General features: G+C 48.0%; 1 protein-coding gene across 1 annotated transcript; it reads right to left on the minus strand.

The window, feature by feature from the left end:
- Nucleotides 1-119: 119 nt before the first annotated feature.
- LOC148087886 (macrophage-expressed gene 1 protein-like) lies at nt 120-5,024 on the minus strand. The gene is made up of 2 exons (XM_087792235.1): nt 4,523-5,024; nt 120-2,125 (listed from the first exon to the last, which is right to left on the minus strand). The coding sequence occupies exons 1-2, from the start codon at nt 4,970-4,972 to the stop codon at nt 476-478; spliced, it is 2,100 nt and encodes a 699-aa protein (XP_087648361.1). The 5' UTR covers nt 4,973-5,024; the 3' UTR covers nt 120-475.
- Between the last annotated feature and the right edge of the window lie 12,387 nt (nt 5,025-17,411).

Below are 17,411 nucleotides of genomic sequence, written 5' to 3' on the forward strand. Positions count from 1 at the left end.
AAAATATTCCATTAATCATTGGCACTCATCTGTACCCCTTTTGGCACTTAAACACACCTTAATATGGGAAACTACCCGATAAAACCTGCCTGGACAGCCATGAGAACAAACAATGGAAAAAAAATTGGAACATGTTTATTTAATTTTTTTAAGCTCAGATAATAAAACATGAACAGATTGACTCATTTCTAATTGATAAAGCTTTGATTTGTTCACACAGAAGGGATTTAACAATCACAAGCATTTAAAAAACGAGAAAATGTCACCCTGGCATTAAATATGTTGAGATCCGATATACTTTGCTTATCCTCTAGAGGGCGACATAACGCGATCTACCAAGAGTTCACAATTTAAATGATTTTAAGTAAGTAAGTAATAAAAGCAGGACAGTTCACAAATAAAAAGAAGTTTGTTGATTGAACACAACCCACAGGAAGCTTACAGAGCATCTCAAGTATCTACAGATATCTCAAGTTCAATTCTCCACAAGCCTTGCCCTCTCCTGCTCATCTCCCTCTGCTCCCTGTATCCCCTCGTACCCTGCCACCGTCGACACTCTCCTCCTCCTCTTGACCAAGAGCGCGGCGACCGCCACCAGCACCATCAGGCCCATCACCCCGAAAGCTATGCCCGTCTTCTCCCCGGCCGAAAACTCGCTCCCGTTGATCCTCTTCACGGCGGCCGCGATCTCTTCCGGTCTGGCGAGCTTCCACGCTTTACTGTCGCCGACCCTCACCCAGCTCTTCTCGCCCTCCGTCATCACGATCACGGTGTTGGTCGCCGGCGCTCTGACCAGCGGCGGTCTGGTGAACGGCGGCAGGTGAACCGGTAGAAGCCCACCTCCGGTGAAGAGCCCCGACCGGACGCAGTAGAGGATCTCGCAGCCGTCGCTGACCGACATGAGGTGTTGGCTGAACCGCGGGGGACACTGATGCCGCTGACCGGCGAGGGGGTTCCCCGAATCGCAGCTGAAGAGCCCCCCGAACGGTACGGAGTCCTTGCTGGCGGTCTCGTAGTCCCTGCTGAGGCAGATCATCTGTCCGTCGGACAGGAACTTAAGAGCCATGAAGTTCGAGGGGCAGCTCTTGGTGTTGGTGACGGGGTTCAACGCGCTGGGGCTGTAGAAGCCCCCGAAGAGATACCCGGAGCTTTGAGGGGCTTCCCCGTCAACGTAGCACCAGTAGGTCTTGACGCGAGCGGTGCGGACGTGGGAGACATCTTGACACACTTGGCGTGTGCAGTGGAAAATCAATCGGCAGCGATACCTCTCCTCGTGGCACTCCACCTTGCTGTACGCCTGCTGCCTGTCCTCTGACCTCAATAGGATCGGGGAGTACGGCGAGGCACAGGCGAAGGCGCCGGCGACCGGGTTTTTTTCCGCCAGACTTTCACAAAGGGGCCCCGCGTCCGCACTCAGGGGGAGGCACTCCTGGTAGACCCCGCCGAAGCTGAGGTTGGTGGCCGGACCATTGCAGGAGGCGTCGTCCAGGTTGGCCTGGAAGTTGTAGTTGTTGGAGTTGGGGTCCACGCAGCCGGGCCGGGTGTTGATCTTGTAGTAGCGCTCGATGGCGCGGCCCACCGATAGGGCCACCTTACTGACGGTGGGCGGAGGCAAGTCGGGGAGGGTGTTGACGTTGATGAAGTACGGGAGAGGAAACCCGGAGCGGTCGATGGCGACGAGGTTGTTCCTGGTGCTCTGCTGCCAGCCCTTCAGTGTGATGCCCGGGTAGAAGGCGTCCCCGCCGTGACTCTGGGTCAGGGAGTACTGGATGTTGGACTGGTACTTCTGCATCGAGGAGCTCTGCTGGGTGGACCCGCTGCTGATTTCGAACTTGAGCTTGTCGAAGAAGTTCAGGCCGGCCATGGCTCTGACCGACGAACTCTGCGAGACGTTGTCGGACACGTAGGACGAGGTGAGGTAGTCCTCCTGCACCAGGGAGGCGCCGGCGTCCAGGCTGGTGATGACGTGGGTGCCGTAGTCCAGGACCATCTTCTCCGAGAGATAGCGAGCGTTCCTCGTCTGGTTGTTTTCGATGGCGTCGCCGATTTCTTGGGCCAGCTGAGCGAAGCGAGCGTCCAGGTTGAAGTCCGGATAAGACTTGACCGTGTACATTCGGTTACGAACCTGTGAAGGAGATAAAAGTTGAATAAATACATGACTCTTATGTTCAGTATCAATAGAAAGTCTTGGTGTCAAAAAGTAAAAAAATTGGCCACACATGACCAACAGAGAAACTCTGACCCGTGTCAAAGCGCTAAAGGTTCCGTTGCATTCATTTCCATCATGGCTGAAGTACAGATGGTACTTTTAAAAAGATGACCACGACACAAGACACTGTTGCTATTACAGTATTCTAACAGTGGGGGGAGCCAGAAACACTTCTTCTGCACTTTGTCAATTTAGATCAGACCTGGGCAAAGCCCGGGGGCCACATGCGGCCCTATGACTGTATTTATGAGGCCCTCGTAATGTCAAAGTATGATCATGTAGAAATGGCTCTAATGCACTAGCAAATGTATTTTGAGTTATTATTATTTTACATTTTCACATAACACTTATTTACCTTTTCTCTCCTTTTTGTGTTTAATTTTTCAAGTATATATGAATCCCTCAAAACATTTTTTGTTAGTTGTATAGTTGTATATTTTGTTAGAGTTATTTTAAAAACATTTCTTCAAGAATAAAATTGCAGCTTATTTAGCTTTATAAATGTCACAGAATGCAATTTTGTTATCGCTGAGGCTGTGATTACACTAACTCTACAGTAGGTGGCGGCAGAAACAGAAGTGGACAGAGATGACATGCGTGTCACTGTGTTTTACATCTTTTTTTTTTTAGCTTTAATAAACATTACACATTTTTTGTCAAGTCTTAATACTTAACCTGTGTAACCTAAACTTTATTTGCACTTCATTTCTGAGATTTGTCAACAATGTTTTGAAGACATACTTTATAAAGTTGTACCCCGTATGAAATCTCGGCGAACGAGAGGTTACGAGAGTGGAGTCCATTAATAATGGCTTCACTCCTTCTCCAGATGTAATCATGCCCGCTTTGTTTATACAATAAGTTTCCATGGAGGTAGAGACTTCCAGGATTGATAAATTATAGTGTCTTCTGTGGGCGGAGCTTAATCACATTTTCTAATGTAAATATTTCAATGAAAAGAGAGTTCTGTACAAACAGACACAAACTGATGATAAAATAGAGTCCAACATCTATTTAAGTCTCATATAAATCAACTCATTAATTTTTTTAATCAATTCATTTTATAATTTCTATACATAAAACGGTTACATTTTGTTTTATTGAATATTTGAATTCAATTTTTCGATTATTTAAAGGTTTCATTTGTTGTTATTGAATAGTTTTATTCAAATATTGGCTAATTCCTATAATTAAAAAAGATTAACTTCAGACAATAAACAAAAAAAACCAATGAGATAAGAGAAACAAAGATAGTCAAACAATAATGATATGAACCCATTTGTCCAATATGGAGTAGCGGAAGCACAAGTTTATTTAGACCTACCCCTTCTCCAAATGTTTTTTTTTTTTACATATTTACATTATACATAAATTATAGTATATATATATACATTAAACAGAGTAAACAAGTAAACACGTAAATCAAAAACACCCGATTGTTAACGACCTTCTTCTTCCTGGTACCTGGTGAAAACCGTGTGTTTGTTCCGCTTTTAAAAAAAATGCTTGGACATTACTTGAGCTCCTCGTCCAGCCTGTTCCACAAACTCACTCCACAAACAGAAACACAAAAACTTTGAATGTTTTCATGCAGTACATTGTTTGTTGCTTTGTACATGGTTTGTGCTGTTTTTTAGTGAACCAGGTCCACGAATTTGAAGGTTTTCGATTTGAATATATGAATTTGTGTGATCTCTGTAACCGGAATGATGGATTATTCGTATGGCTCTTTTCTGAAGTATGGATAGTGATTGTGTTGTAAATTTTCCCCAGACCTCTGCACAGTAATGAATATATGGTAGACGTAGCATCACACAAGACGAAGTTGACACATTATCAGGAAAATACTTTAACGCGTCAGCGCTTCTAAGTTGTCACGTGATCGTCTAGTCGTCGTATATTTGCCTGAAAGTTCAAGTAGTTGAGATCTCTTTGGATATTGTCTGGTGGAACCAACATTGTCATGTTGAATTCAAAAGGGCTTTCATTTGAAACATATAGAATTTAAAAGGCTAAAAAAAATTCAACATTTTTAATGTTAAAATCCAACCACTCAATATTCTGATGGCACTGACGTTCTTGCATGTATATTGCATTCCAGGTGTGTTTTTTTACAGTTCAAAATGACACTTTAGAATATTTGTGTATAGTAAGAACAACAAAAAACAGAATCATAATTTTAAATTTGAACTTCACACAATTTTATGACACACTCTGAGCCACCAAAAGTCTACATATGGGCAGCAACAGGCGCTCAGACTGGACTTTGAAGATGTTTAATCAATGTCAGGAGGCCTGTGTTAAGAAACCCACCTGCACTCTGGTCACCGTGGAAGACTCCTGGACCTGGTGAGTCTTCATCCTCTGGTTCTCCACCGAGAACTTGCCGTTCATCAGGGAAAGGAAGGAAACATCTGCGTTGATGGAGAAGGACGTCGAGCTCTTCTGCTCCTGCCAGGACTTGATGATCTCGGAGCTGCTCTCCAGTCCCGTCTCTTTGTCGGGAATGACGAACACCTCGTCGGGGATCAGGTAGACCCCGTCCTCGGTGGTCTGGCACTGGGAGTAGGTGAGGTTCATGACCCGTCCCATGTCGATGTTCCTCAGGTTGTCCCAGCCGCCCCCGGGCAGCACCTCCAGGGCGGTGACGGAGACGTTGCCGGACGCCCGACATTGTCTCAGCCAGTTGGTCGGACGACGGATGGGAACCGAGACGCAGGCGTGAGCCAGCAGCAGTGGCAGAAGAGCGCCTGCTGCCTTCATTGTCGAACTTTATCGGAGGAAACTGAGAGACGAACGACTGGCGCCGACTTCTTCTTTATTAGGTCTAATCATGTGACCTTTGGGATTTCTGCATCAGTAGTTTTACTTTCATGTACTTCCTCTACTTGCTCATCAGGTCTATTAATATATTGTTAATAGTCACAAGGAACACAATTGTTTGTCTGAAGAAAAACTTGAGCAACAGTTGCCCAATATAACAGAATCATGTCTGGACTTTCTTTCGAGATACTTAAGTAACTCAGGGAATCTTTTCTCAGTACTTATCTTTTTTTTAAACATCCTTAAAACATTTGTATCTTGTTATATATATATATATATATATATATATATATATATATATATATATATATATATATATGTGTGTGTTATTTTCATTGAGTTCAAGTGTGAGACAATAGAAACTTGTACAAATTGCTTAAAAATGCAAAATATTTATTTATTTACACTTTTTTATAGTCAATAATACAATTTCCCTCAGAAAGTAATAATGTGTGTTAGGTTTGGAGCCACGTTGATGATGTTTTCGGACAAGTTCATGATATATATAAAAAAAAACAGTCCTCATGTCAGGGAAGTTGAAAAAAAATCTCAGGAAAAAAAGAGGGAGTGGCAGAGTTTTGAGTTGCACGTGACGAGTCACATTCAGAGAAACTAGTCGAGCTTCTGAGCTTCTTCTTTTCTGTTCAATACTTCCTGCTGATCACTTCCCTGTAATGAGCTTTTTTTTATTTTCGTGGACATGAACCACAGACAAAAGCATGACAACAAATGGGGAAATGAAACCTCTTTTGTTCCAGGTCACATGGTTTACCAAAAAAGCTCTTATATACAGCGGGTATGGAAAGCAATCGGACCCCTTTCGATTTCTCACTCTTTGTTTCATTGCAGCCATTCGTTAAAATCATCTAAGTTCATTGAACTGAAATATCACATGTCCATAAGTATTCAGACCCTTTGCTGTGAAACTCATATATTTAACTCATGTGTTGTCCATTTCTTCTGATCCTCCTTGAGAAGGTTCTTCTCCTTCATTGAGTCCAGCTGTGTTTAATGAAACTTGACTTGATCAGGAAACACACCTGTCTATAGAAGACCTTACAGCTCACAATATATGTCAGAGTGAATAAGAGTCATCAGGTTGAAGGAGCTGCCAGAAGAGGTCAGAGACAGAACTGTGACACAGATCTGGTCAAGGTTACAGAAGAATTTCTGCAGCACTCAAGGTCCTTAACTTAGTCCTTAGTCCTTAAATGGAAGAGGTTTGGGATGACCAGAACTCCAGACAAATGTAGCCCTCCACCAATCAGGGCTTCATGGAACCCTCTCTTCAGTGTAAGACATATGAAAGCCTGCATAGAGTTTGTCAAAAAACATGTGTAGGACTCCCAAAAATAAAATTCTCTGATCTGATGAGACCAAGATTGAACTCTTTGGCCTCAATACTAAGAGGTATGTGTGGAGAAAACCAGGCACTGCTCATCACCTGCCCAACACTATCCCAACAGTGAACATGGTGTTGGCAGCATCATGCTATGGTGGGGGCAGCATCATGCTATGGCGGTGGCAGCATCATGCTATGGTGGGGGCAGCATCATGCTATGGCGGGGGCAGCATCATGCTATGGTGGTGGCAGCATCATGCTATGGTGTTGGCAGCATCATGCTATGGTGGAGGCAGCATCATGCTATGGTGGGGGCAGCATCATGCTATGGTGGGGTCAGCATCATGCTATGGTGGTGGCAGCATGATGCTATGGTGTTGGCAGCATCATGCTATGGTGTTGGCAGCATCATGCTATGGTGGAGGCAGCATCATGCTATGGTGGGGGCAGCATCATGCTATGGTGGGGGCAGCATCATGCTATGGTGGTGGCAGCATGATGCTATGGTGTTGGCAGCATCATGCTATGGTGGAGGCAGCATCATGCTATGGCGGGGGCAGCATCATGCTATGGCGGTGGCAGCATCATGCTATGGTGGTGGCAGCATCATGCTATGGTATAGGCAGCATCATGCTATGGGGGGGGCAGCATCATGCTTTTGCGGTGGCAGCATCATGCTATGGTGTTGGCAGCATCATGCTATGGTATAGGCAGCATCATGCTATGGTATAGGCAGCATCATGCTTTGGCGGTGGCAGCATCATGCTATGGCGGTGGCAGCATCATGCTATGGTGTTGGCAGCATCATGCTATGGTGGTGGCAGCATCATGCTATGGTGGAGGCAGCATCATGCTATGGTGGGGGCAGCATCATGCTATGGTGGTGGCAGCATCATGCTATGGTGTTGGCAGCATCATGCTATGGTGGAGGCAGCATCATGCTATGGCGGGGGCAGCATCATGCTATGGCGGTGGCAGCATCATGCTATGGCGGTGGCAGCATCATGCTATGGCGGTGGCAGTATCATGCTATGGCGTTGGCAGCATCATGCTATGGCGGTGGCAGCATCATGCTATGGCGGTGGCAGCATCATGCTATGGCGGGGGCAGCATCATGCTATGGTGGGGGCAGCATCATGCTATGGCGGTGGCAGCATCATGATATGGCGGTGGCAGCATCATGCTATGGCGGGGGCAGCATCATGCTATGGCGGGGGCAGCATCATGCTATGGCGGTGGCAGCATCATGCTATGGCGGGGGCAGCATCATGCTATGGTGGGGGCAGCATCATACTATGGCGGTGGCAGCATCATGCTATGGTGGGGACAGCATCATGCTATGGTGGGGGCAGCATCATGCTATGGTTGGGGCAGCATCATGCTATGGTACCTTCTCCAGAGTGCTCAGGACCTCATACTTAAATATTGAAATATTTACATTAGAAAATGTTCTTAAGCCCCGCCCACTGATAACTGTTTTTTGGAGATGAAATCTTGTTTAGCATAACCACACCTACTCTGCTGTGATTGGTCAAACATTGACGTTTGACACTGTGTGTCATCGATCCAGGAATGAAGAGTGAAGCCAATATTAGGTCATAATAGACTCTGCTCTCGTTCGCCGAGATTTCAGACGGGGGACAACTTTATAAAGTAACTAGAAAAGGGTGCATCTCCGGACGAAAATGCAGTGTGAATGCTGAGCAGCATTCACACAATTGGTAGTACCGGAAGTGGTAGTAGTGGAATTAGTAGAAGTGGAACTGGTAGTGGAAGAAGTGGTTGGATTAGTAGTAGTGGAATTAGTAGTAGTGGAAGTAGTAGTGGAATTAGTAGTAGTTGATTTAGTAGTAGTGGAAATTAGTAGTAGTTGATTTAGTAGTAGTGGAATAAGTAGTAGTGGAAGTAGTAGTAGTTGAATTAGTAGTAGTTTAATTAGTAATAGTGGAAGTAGTTGTAGTGGAAGTAGTAGTAGTGGAAGTAGTAGAGGAATTAGTAGTAGTGGAAGTATTAGTGAAATTAGAATTAGTGGAAGTAGTCGTGGAATTAGTAGTTGTGGAAGTAGTAGTAGTGTAAATTAGTAGTAGTTGATTTAGTAGTAGTGTAATAAGTAGTAGTGGAAGTAGTAGTAGTTGAATTAGTAGTAGTTTAATTAGTAATAGTGAAAGTGGTAGTAGTGGAAGTAGTAGTAGTAGAAGTAGTGGAATTAGTAGTTGTGGGAGTAGTAGTGAATGTAGTAATTGAAGTAGAAGTAGTGGAATTAGTAGTTGTGGGAGTAGTAGTGAATTTAGTAGTGGAAGTAGTAGTAGTGGAAGTAGTAGAGGAAGTAGTAGTTGTGGAAGTAGTAGTAGTGGAATTAGTAGTAGTGGAAGTAGTAGTAGTAGAAGTAGTAGTAGTGGAATTAGTAGTAGTGGAATTAGTAGTAGAAGTAGTAGGTTACAGTGGAAGGAGTTGAAAGTTTAGTTGAAGAGTTTCCCCATTGAAATGAACGGGGGGGAAGGGTAGAAAAAGAGTAATAAAATAAATAATGGAAGAGATAAAAGAGAACTTTTTGCAGAGCAATATACAACAAATAAAACACCCAGAAATAAAATAAAATGAAAGAAAAAAAATTTAAATAGAATAAAATAGAAATCTGCACCATATTATATATACACAACATATTTACAAAAATAACAAGAAGAGGTGCTGTTAAATATTTATCTTGCTGTGTTCTTGTTTTGGAGTCTGATGGCAGCAGGGAGGAGGGACCTGCGGTACCTCTCCCTCACACACCTGAGATGGAGCATCCTATCACTGATGTAGCTCCTCAATGCCCTCAGTGTGTGCTGGAGAGGGTGAGATAAGTTCTTCCTCATGGAGGCCAGCTTGCTCTGTATCCTCCTCCCAGACACTTCCTCCCTTAGGAAAAGGATCCTCACAGTGCTTCCAGGGGACTCCAGGTGAGAAAGTGCTCGGTGGAGAAGGAAGATGATGGCGTCCTCCACGCCGATGTCAGGTTGGTAGGCAAACTCCAACGGATCCATGGAGGAGCACACCAGAGGACTCAGGTATCTAAGGACCAGCCGCTCCAGAGCCTTCATAAGGTGGGATGTCAAGGCCACAGGTCTGTAGCAGCTGGGATCCTTAGGGTGTTGAGTCTTCGGCACCGGTACCACACAGGACGTCTTTATGTATGAGAGTGGGGGTTCTAGTGAATCCAGCTCGAGTACATGCACTGTTGATTCAAGAGATAGAGAAGCGGCTTGCGTGATGCCCTTTCGTCTACGGCCCGCTCTGGGACGTTCGCGGGGGCGGGCCGGAGGACAACCCAAAGTTCGTCAGGGCTGCGGTTCTGACAGAACATTATTCGGCTTGGAGTCACCTGGTTTTACTTCATTCCAGATCTCAGAGGGAAGTAATCAGGCGGGGCTATGCGCTCCAAATTGCTGGTCAACCCCCGCGTTTTTCAGGGATTCTCTGGACACGCGTGGCGGAGCAGGAAAAATTATCCTGTCTAAGAAACAAGGTCTCTACTCTGCTGCAGTAGAGCTGCTTCCTGCAGCAGAAATGATGACAGGGTTTTACTTCCTTGTGGAAAAGAAGACCGGGGGTCGGAGAACCATACGGGACCTCAGCTATTTGCCACGTCACACACTGTGGTACGAGTCGTACAGATTTTGCTTGATTGCCGTGCGCGCCCCCAGATCATGTGCAGCGATCCTGTGCAGCTGTTGTGCGTGGAAAGGCTCTAGAAGGTCTGGTCGTCATTGCAGCCGTCGGTCCAGTGGCCGAACACCTCGCAGATGTGGTAGCTGGTGTGAGGCACGGGGTTGGGCAGCTGCATCTGCGTCGACAGTCCTCGGTGTCGTGGACGTCGAAGCAGTCGCTGATGTCGCAGAAGAGTCGCGGAGGAGGTTTCTTCTTCACGGGCTCCTTCTCAGCGCTGTGGGGGGGATAAGACGAGATAAGGAATGGACATGAATAATGCTATAGAAAACAAAACGTTTACATACAAATATATATTTATTAAGCTTTTTCCTACATCTTTGAATTTCTTTCCAATGTTTTCGACTTTTGAACTTTCTTCAAGTTGGCACCGTTTTTGTGAAGAAAACTTCTTCCTATTTTTATTTGATTCATTTTGTCAACTTTTATTTTTATATTGTGATATAGTTTTTTTCCAGCCAATATTTTATTTCAATCCAAAATTCAACTTCCAATTTGGTTACAAATAGAACTAATCTCTGCGCATGTATGTGAAAACTACATTTTTAAACTTGAGCGCTGATAAATAAAATAAACTAAGTTTTTATTCAAAAAGACTGGTGTCATTAAACTGGGGTGAGACTTTTGTGACACGATGTGTGGCAATGACGCCATAAGAATTCATTAAAAATCTGAAAAACTACAACAATGATAGTTACAAACAACCGGATATGTGGTTATTATCGTTTCAAAACAGACAGAAATGCATGAAAGTCTTACAAACGTGACGCGTTTATGTACCATCAGCTTCAAATGCATAACTCTATTAACTAATAAGTACTAGAAATAAATGTGTATTTTCAAATAAATATGCACAAGTATCAACAAAATAAACACAATCAATGTCAAAAAAGCAGAAAAATCGTCTCTCTTTACATGCGACTTTTGCGATGGATATGTTTCATGTACGTGTTGTTCCGATGACGCGCTTCTGCCAGAAGGTGAAGTAAACGTCAAATTGAGATTTGCGCACAATTATTCAAAATGTGCATTAAAAATATTTCCAAATCCTATTAAACATTTCTACGGAGCCCCGATGGTGACAAATAATTTGTTTTAATCTTGTGATACCTCGTAAAATTCCCATCCAGGGTTACTTTGACGCACTAGTTCACAATAGTTTAGCTAAGAAGGACAAGAAATATTCTCCAGTAGTGATGGTGAAGCAGTTCTATTAAGCGACTTCGTTTTCAATAAAATTAACTAGTCTTTTTTGAATCAGAGAGCAATTGTTCATGAATGTAGTTCTTATCTTAGCCACTAGATAACGTGAATCCAAGTCTATAAAGTTATTCTTTACGGACGAGAAGTTAACAGGCCTGCTTTACAGGTGGATGAATGGAGAATGTTAGTTTCACAGCTTGATCCTGTCAGACAGAGGCAGTTCAAGTCATCCATCCATCTATCATTCTCGTTCAGCCAATTATTATTCCAGCTCGATCTTATTCAGCTTCTGATCACTCAATCAATCCATTGGTCATCAATAAATAAGTGTACATGTAAACACTCAATGAACGGAAAAAGTGATAACATTTGTTCCCTTTTGTGGACACTGGATCCAGAAATGGACCCTCACGAGATGACCTGTCCCCTGCCAACCAACACACTCAAACAGTGAACGTTGCCATCAAGCGGCTAAACTTTAGAACTACAGTTATGAATATTTACTACGTGATTCGAAAAAAGCCTCGTTTATTTTGGTATGTTGGTATTCCAGCTCGTAAAAAAAGTTCCAAGAGTTCATCCAAGTCTCAAGCACGAGGAGTTGTGTCATGAACCGGATGAAACCCCTGAGTTATCTATCATAACCTCAGGTTCTACGAGTTGGTGCGAAGCCCTCTAACGGCTTCGCTATTGGTTTACCCTGAGGCACCGCCTCGTCTCTGAGAAAGCTTAATGAACTCGCCACCCAGCAGGGGGCAGTCCACTTCCTATAAAGGCAGGAAGCACCCGCCGCACTTTCTCCAACTGAAAACTCAGTGAGAAGGGCGGCCGCTGGGCGACGAGGTTAGAGGGCTTCGCACCAACTCGTGGAACCTGAGGTTATGATAGATAACTCAGGGGTTCTACGTCATTGGTGCTCCGCCCTCTAACGGCTTCGCTATTGGTTTACCCAAAAAGGCGAAGCCTGACGGGATAAATGTACCCCCAGCTGGACGCCGCTCCTGAAGCAGCATCGCTAGGGCCCCGCCGGCCCATAATCCAAGTCCACTGGAGCCGTGGGCCTCGAGGGGGGGGGCACAGCAGCGCTCAAAACCGTATGAGCTACTGATCCCGCCGTCATGTCGAAGAGATAGGCCTTAGCAAGGTAGACGTGGATGCCCAAGAAGCAGCTGAGCAGATATCCTTTGCTGCCACACCCCGCAAAAGAGCCACTGAGGCTGCCACACCACGGGTGGAATGTGCCCTCAGACCGCTAGGAGCGGATCCACCCGTTGCTCGGTAGGCCCGGATAATGGCCAGAATCTTTGGGCCGAACGCTGTGCTAGGACGCAAAGACACCGAAGACTCCTCGACGCCAAGGAAAGACACTCAGGGCTAATGGAGAGGGCACAAAGCTCACTTGCTCTCTTTGTGGTTGTTAGTGCTAGAAGGAGCGAAACCTTGAAGACAAGATACCCAGTGGGACTTGGTCAAGAGGCTCGAAGGTCGGGCCTGTGAGAGAGTCCAGTACCAACTGGAGATCCCAGTGAGGGCTGGAAGGCCTTGCAGGAGGTCGAAGCCTGCAGGTACCCCGCAAGAAACGTGCCACCAAGGGGTGGGCACGAACCGAAGCACCCTCAAAACCGACATGCCTCGTCGCTATGGCTGATGCGAACACTCTCAGTGTCGCCAAAGTCCACCAGTTGTCCAGCAATGTTGCAGGAAAGACAGGATAGCGGAGACCAACAAGAGCTGGGGTCCAAGGACCTGTCTGAACACCAGCGGGAGAATCTCCAACTTTGAGGCATAAACCTGCGTGTTGACGGGGCCCGGGCGTTCTCCAGCGTGTGGAGAACGTCCTGGTCCAAAGTCCCGATCAGCTCGTCCCGTGCAGGAGCCACACCTTGAGAGGCCGGCCCAGCACCGGGGGCGCTGTCAGAGTCCCCCCTGCCCGACACAGGGCAGCGGGACCCCAAGGGATGGCCCACGGGGCCCCGACCGCCATGCGCACCAGCTCTGGGAACCAGAGCGCCCCCGGGGAGTCTGGTGCTACTAGTATTAACCTCAGCCCCCCCGCCTCGCCCTCCGAACCAAGGGGAGAAGGAGCCGCGGAGGAGGGAAGGCGAACAGTAGACCGACCGGCCACCTCGAATGGGCTAAAGCGTCCACGCCTAGTGGGGGGCATCCGAAGCCCTGAGGGAGAACCAAAGAGGGCATTTGAAGTTCTCCTTGCTGGCGAAGAGGTCTGCAACCGGGTGACCGAACCGAGACCAGATCTCGCTCGCCACTGCCTCGGACAGACCCCATTCGTCCTGGACGGCCCCCCTCGACAGTCTGTCCCCTACTGCGTTCAGCTCGCCCGGTACGTGCTGAGCTCTGAGCGAACGCAGGTGACAGTCTGCCCACAGCCAAGCCTTCTTTGCCACACTCAGAAGGGCTGGGGATCTGACTCCACCTTGGCGATTTACGTACGCCACGGCGGTGGAGCTGTCGGATAGTACTAGGACGTTGGACCGTGACAGTTGGGAAGAGAGGTGAAGCAGGACATTGTGAATCGCCTTCAGCTCTAGCCAGTTTGTGTCTGAGCACCGGACTGCTCCAGACCCCACTGGCATAGACCTGACCCGAGGAGCCTCCCCAACCTGTCAGAGAAGCGTCTGTGAACACTTGAGTGTAACGAAGGACGCAACCCAATGGAACTCTCCGCCTGAGGTTGGCTAGAGAGTTCCAAAACTGGATGTCCTGCAAACCCGAGCGGGAAGGCTCTTTCCGCCTCTTTCCCGCTTGAGGTCTAGCTTGAGACGACCAAACCATCTCTGAAGCTCCCTCATGTGCAGCAAGCCCAGCCGAACTACCGTGTGGGCTGCTGCCATGAGCCCCAGGAGGGACATAACAGTGCCTGCTGTTGTCACGTGACACCGAGCTTCCAGCAACTGTGTTGTCAGTCAGAGAATGGGTCTGGGAGGCGGGGAGGCGCGCGTATCCCTCCTCCGAGTTCAACAGTACCCCCAGGTAAACTAACTGTTGAACTGGAGTCAGAGCGCTCTTGCTGAGGTTCACTGTGAACCCCAGGGTGGCAATATGGCTCAACACCTGTGTGTGAGCGCAACTTCCTGCCTCTGACCTGGCAAGGATCAACCAGTCGTCCAGATAGGTCAAGATCCTTACCCCACTCACTCTCAAAGGCTCCACTGCCGCTTCCACACACTTGGTGAAGGTCCTGGGTGCCAGAGAGTAGCCTAACGGGAGTCGAGTGTATTGAAAACACCCAACCCTCGAGGGCGAACGCAAGTACTTTCGATGTCTCTTGACTATCGGAATGTGAAAGTACGCGTCGGTCAGGTCGATAGATGTCATCCAATCTCCTGGACTTACACCTGATAGCAGTTTCTTGACCGTCAACATGCGAAACGGGCGGGTAGCTATGAACTTGTTCAAATAGCTGAGGTCCAGAATGGGCCTCCAACCCCCGGTCTTCTTCGCCACGAGGAAGTACCGGGAGTAAAACCCTGACATCATCTCGGCTGCAGGGACCAGTTCTACGACCTCCTTCTGCAGCAGAGTAGACACCTCGTTTCTCAAACAGGATAATTCTCCTGCTCCGCCATACGCGTCCAGAGAATCCCTGAAAACGCGGGGGCAAATTGGAGCGCATAGCCCCGCCTGATTACTCCCCCCAGCCAAGTGGGTCCCAGAAGTAAAACCAGGCGACTCCAAGCCGAATAATGTTCTGTCAGAACCGCAGCCCTGGCGAACCTTGGGTAGTCCTCCGGCCCGCCCCCTCGAACGTCCAAGAGCGGGCCGTAGACGAAAGGGCATCACACAAGCCGCGTCTCTATCTCTTGAATCCACAGAGCATGTACTCGAGTTGGATTCACTAGAACCCCCACTCTCATACATAAAATCCGGCTCTGTGGGAGAAGCGCGCAAGTGCGCGTAAGAAACCTCAGATGCGCGTCGTGCGTGTTCCCTTTCCCCCCCGGAAGTCTTCCCAACTCCCTGAGCACTTCTTAGTGTCACCGGAGCTGACAAAACCCGCGATGTGGAGGAATGTGCTGGAGAATTAAACCGGAGCTGATGTGAGTTCTTAGGTCGCGCGCGTCGGCACCGCATCACTCACCAGGTCCCGTACATTCTCAAGCTCCGCTGGCGGTCCAGACCTGCTCGTCACTCGTGAGATCCGACCGCCACGCACCTCTCCAGTTGATCGACCAGACGGGGCGGAAGTTCTTCGCCCTCGCCTGGTCTCAGGACGGCGAGAAAACTCACGCGTAAAAACACCAGGTTGCGTCAGTTCCATGGCGTTTCTCCGCCGCCAAACGTGACGTCCTCCACGGTGCCAGTGCTTGTAGACAGCGCTGTGGGGGAAGGAACAACCTCCGGTCAACATAGACATGTCTGGACTAGTTCCACTCACCTCATCAGCTGTCAAGCTCTGTCGGGCACGAGCGCTGGTCAACGCGGAAGTAAACACAGCTGACTCAGCCGGTCTCGCGGACCTCTGCTCGTCTGTAAACAAAACACACGTGGTTGGAGTCTGCCCCTCATTCGTGTGGACAGACTCCGTTATTACAGTCTCGGCATGACCCGGGCGAAGGGGTTTAAACCCTCCTTCGAACTGTGTTCTGAGAGGAAACTCTCGCCGTCTATGAACGGCGGAGCATGTTAGCTTAGCATTAGCGGCGAAAGTCTCTAATGACGCCTGTGAATACGTCACACTCACAGGCGGAAACACATGCACACTACTAACATCTCTCAGAACGAACCACAGAAACGTCATACGTTCTCTTGTTTTATTCCCGACACATTCCCTTGAATGAATAGGGGGAGGAGCCCTCGGCCGTCGACTCTGCTGCGGCTGCTGGCTCCCCGGCTCGCGCTGTTGCCGATGTTGTTGGTGCTGCTGGGGTGGCTGGTCTCTGGTGACGCTTCCCCCCAGCACCAGATGATGATGCCAACGAACGGGATCACCGTCTCCGGGTATCCCCGTCGTGCCTCGTCATCACGCCAAACGTGACGTCATCCATGACGTTTCTCCGCCAAACGTGACGTCATCCATGGCGCCGGGATTTTTTTTGACAACGCTCATCGGCGGTCAAACCCCGTCAGCGCATGTCAACACGGAAGTGAAGTAAACACAGCTGATCAAGCCGGTCTCGTGGACATTTGCTTCGTCATCACGCCCATGCAGGTGATGGCGGAGCTGCGCCGCCTCCTGCCGGGCCATTCCTCTCAATGGTGTGTCCGTTCCATGGCGTTTCTCCGCCGAACGTGACGTCATCCATGGCGTTTCTCCGCCAAACGTGACGTCATCCATGACGTTTCTCCGCCAAACGTGACGTCATCCATGACGTTTCTCCGCCAAACGTGACGTCATCCATGGCGCCGGGATTTTTTTTGACAACGCTCATCGGCGGTCAAACCCCGTCAACGCATGTCAACACGGAAGTGAAGTAAACACAGCTGATCAAGCCGGTCTCGTGGACATTTGCTTATCTGGAAACAAGGCACATGGTTGAGTCTGCCCTTCATTCGTGTGGACAGACTCCGTTATTACAGTCTCGGCATGACCCGGACGAAGGGGTTTAAAACCTCCTCCGAACTGTGTTCTGAGAGGAAACTCTCGCCGTCTATGAACGGCGGAGCATGTTAGCTTAGCATTAGCGGCGAAAGTCTCTAATGACGCCTTTGAATACGTCACACTCACAGGCGGAAACAGGCAAACGAAGCAGACATGTGTGTCTCCTCTTCAGGGAGTCTTCGTGCACACATGGTTCACTTCAATATTTATTCGCCATCATACATTCCACTGTCAGGAGCTTTCTCGCTGAGTTGAAAAAGGAGAAAGTGCGGCGGGTGCTTCCCGCCTTTATAGGAAGTGGACTGCCCCCTGCTGGGTGGCGAGTTCATTAAGCTTTCTCAGAGACGAGGCGGTGCCTCGGGGTAAACCAATAGCGAAGTCGTTAGAGGGCGGAGCACCAATGACGTAGAACGATCAGGGCAGGAGACCCAGATGCGGAAGTGTCAATAATCCATGTTTTGCAATCACTAGTTTCTCGTAGGACCAATAACATTTGAAACCCCGTCCAGTTTACGATCGTGTTTTCTTCCTGGTGTTGCGCAAGCCATTCAAAGTTGGAAGCCCGA

Source organism: Callionymus lyra, chromosome 1 (assembly GCF_982586985.1).
Source record: "Callionymus lyra chromosome 1, fCalLyr1.hap1.1, whole genome shotgun sequence".
NCBI classification, from domain to species: Eukaryota; Metazoa; Chordata; class Actinopteri; order Syngnathiformes; family Callionymidae; genus Callionymus; species Callionymus lyra.

Excerpts from the sequence above, each read along its gene's own strand:
- LOC148087886 (XM_087792235.1), bottom strand. The coding sequence starts at position 4,972 with ATGAAGGCAGCAGGCGCTCTTCTGCCACTGCTGCTGGCTCACGCCTGC. Across the intron at positions 2,126-4,522 it reads CCACGGTGACCAGAGTGCAG|GTTCGTAACCGAATGTACAC; the intron begins GTGGGTTTCTTA and ends TCTCCTTCACAG.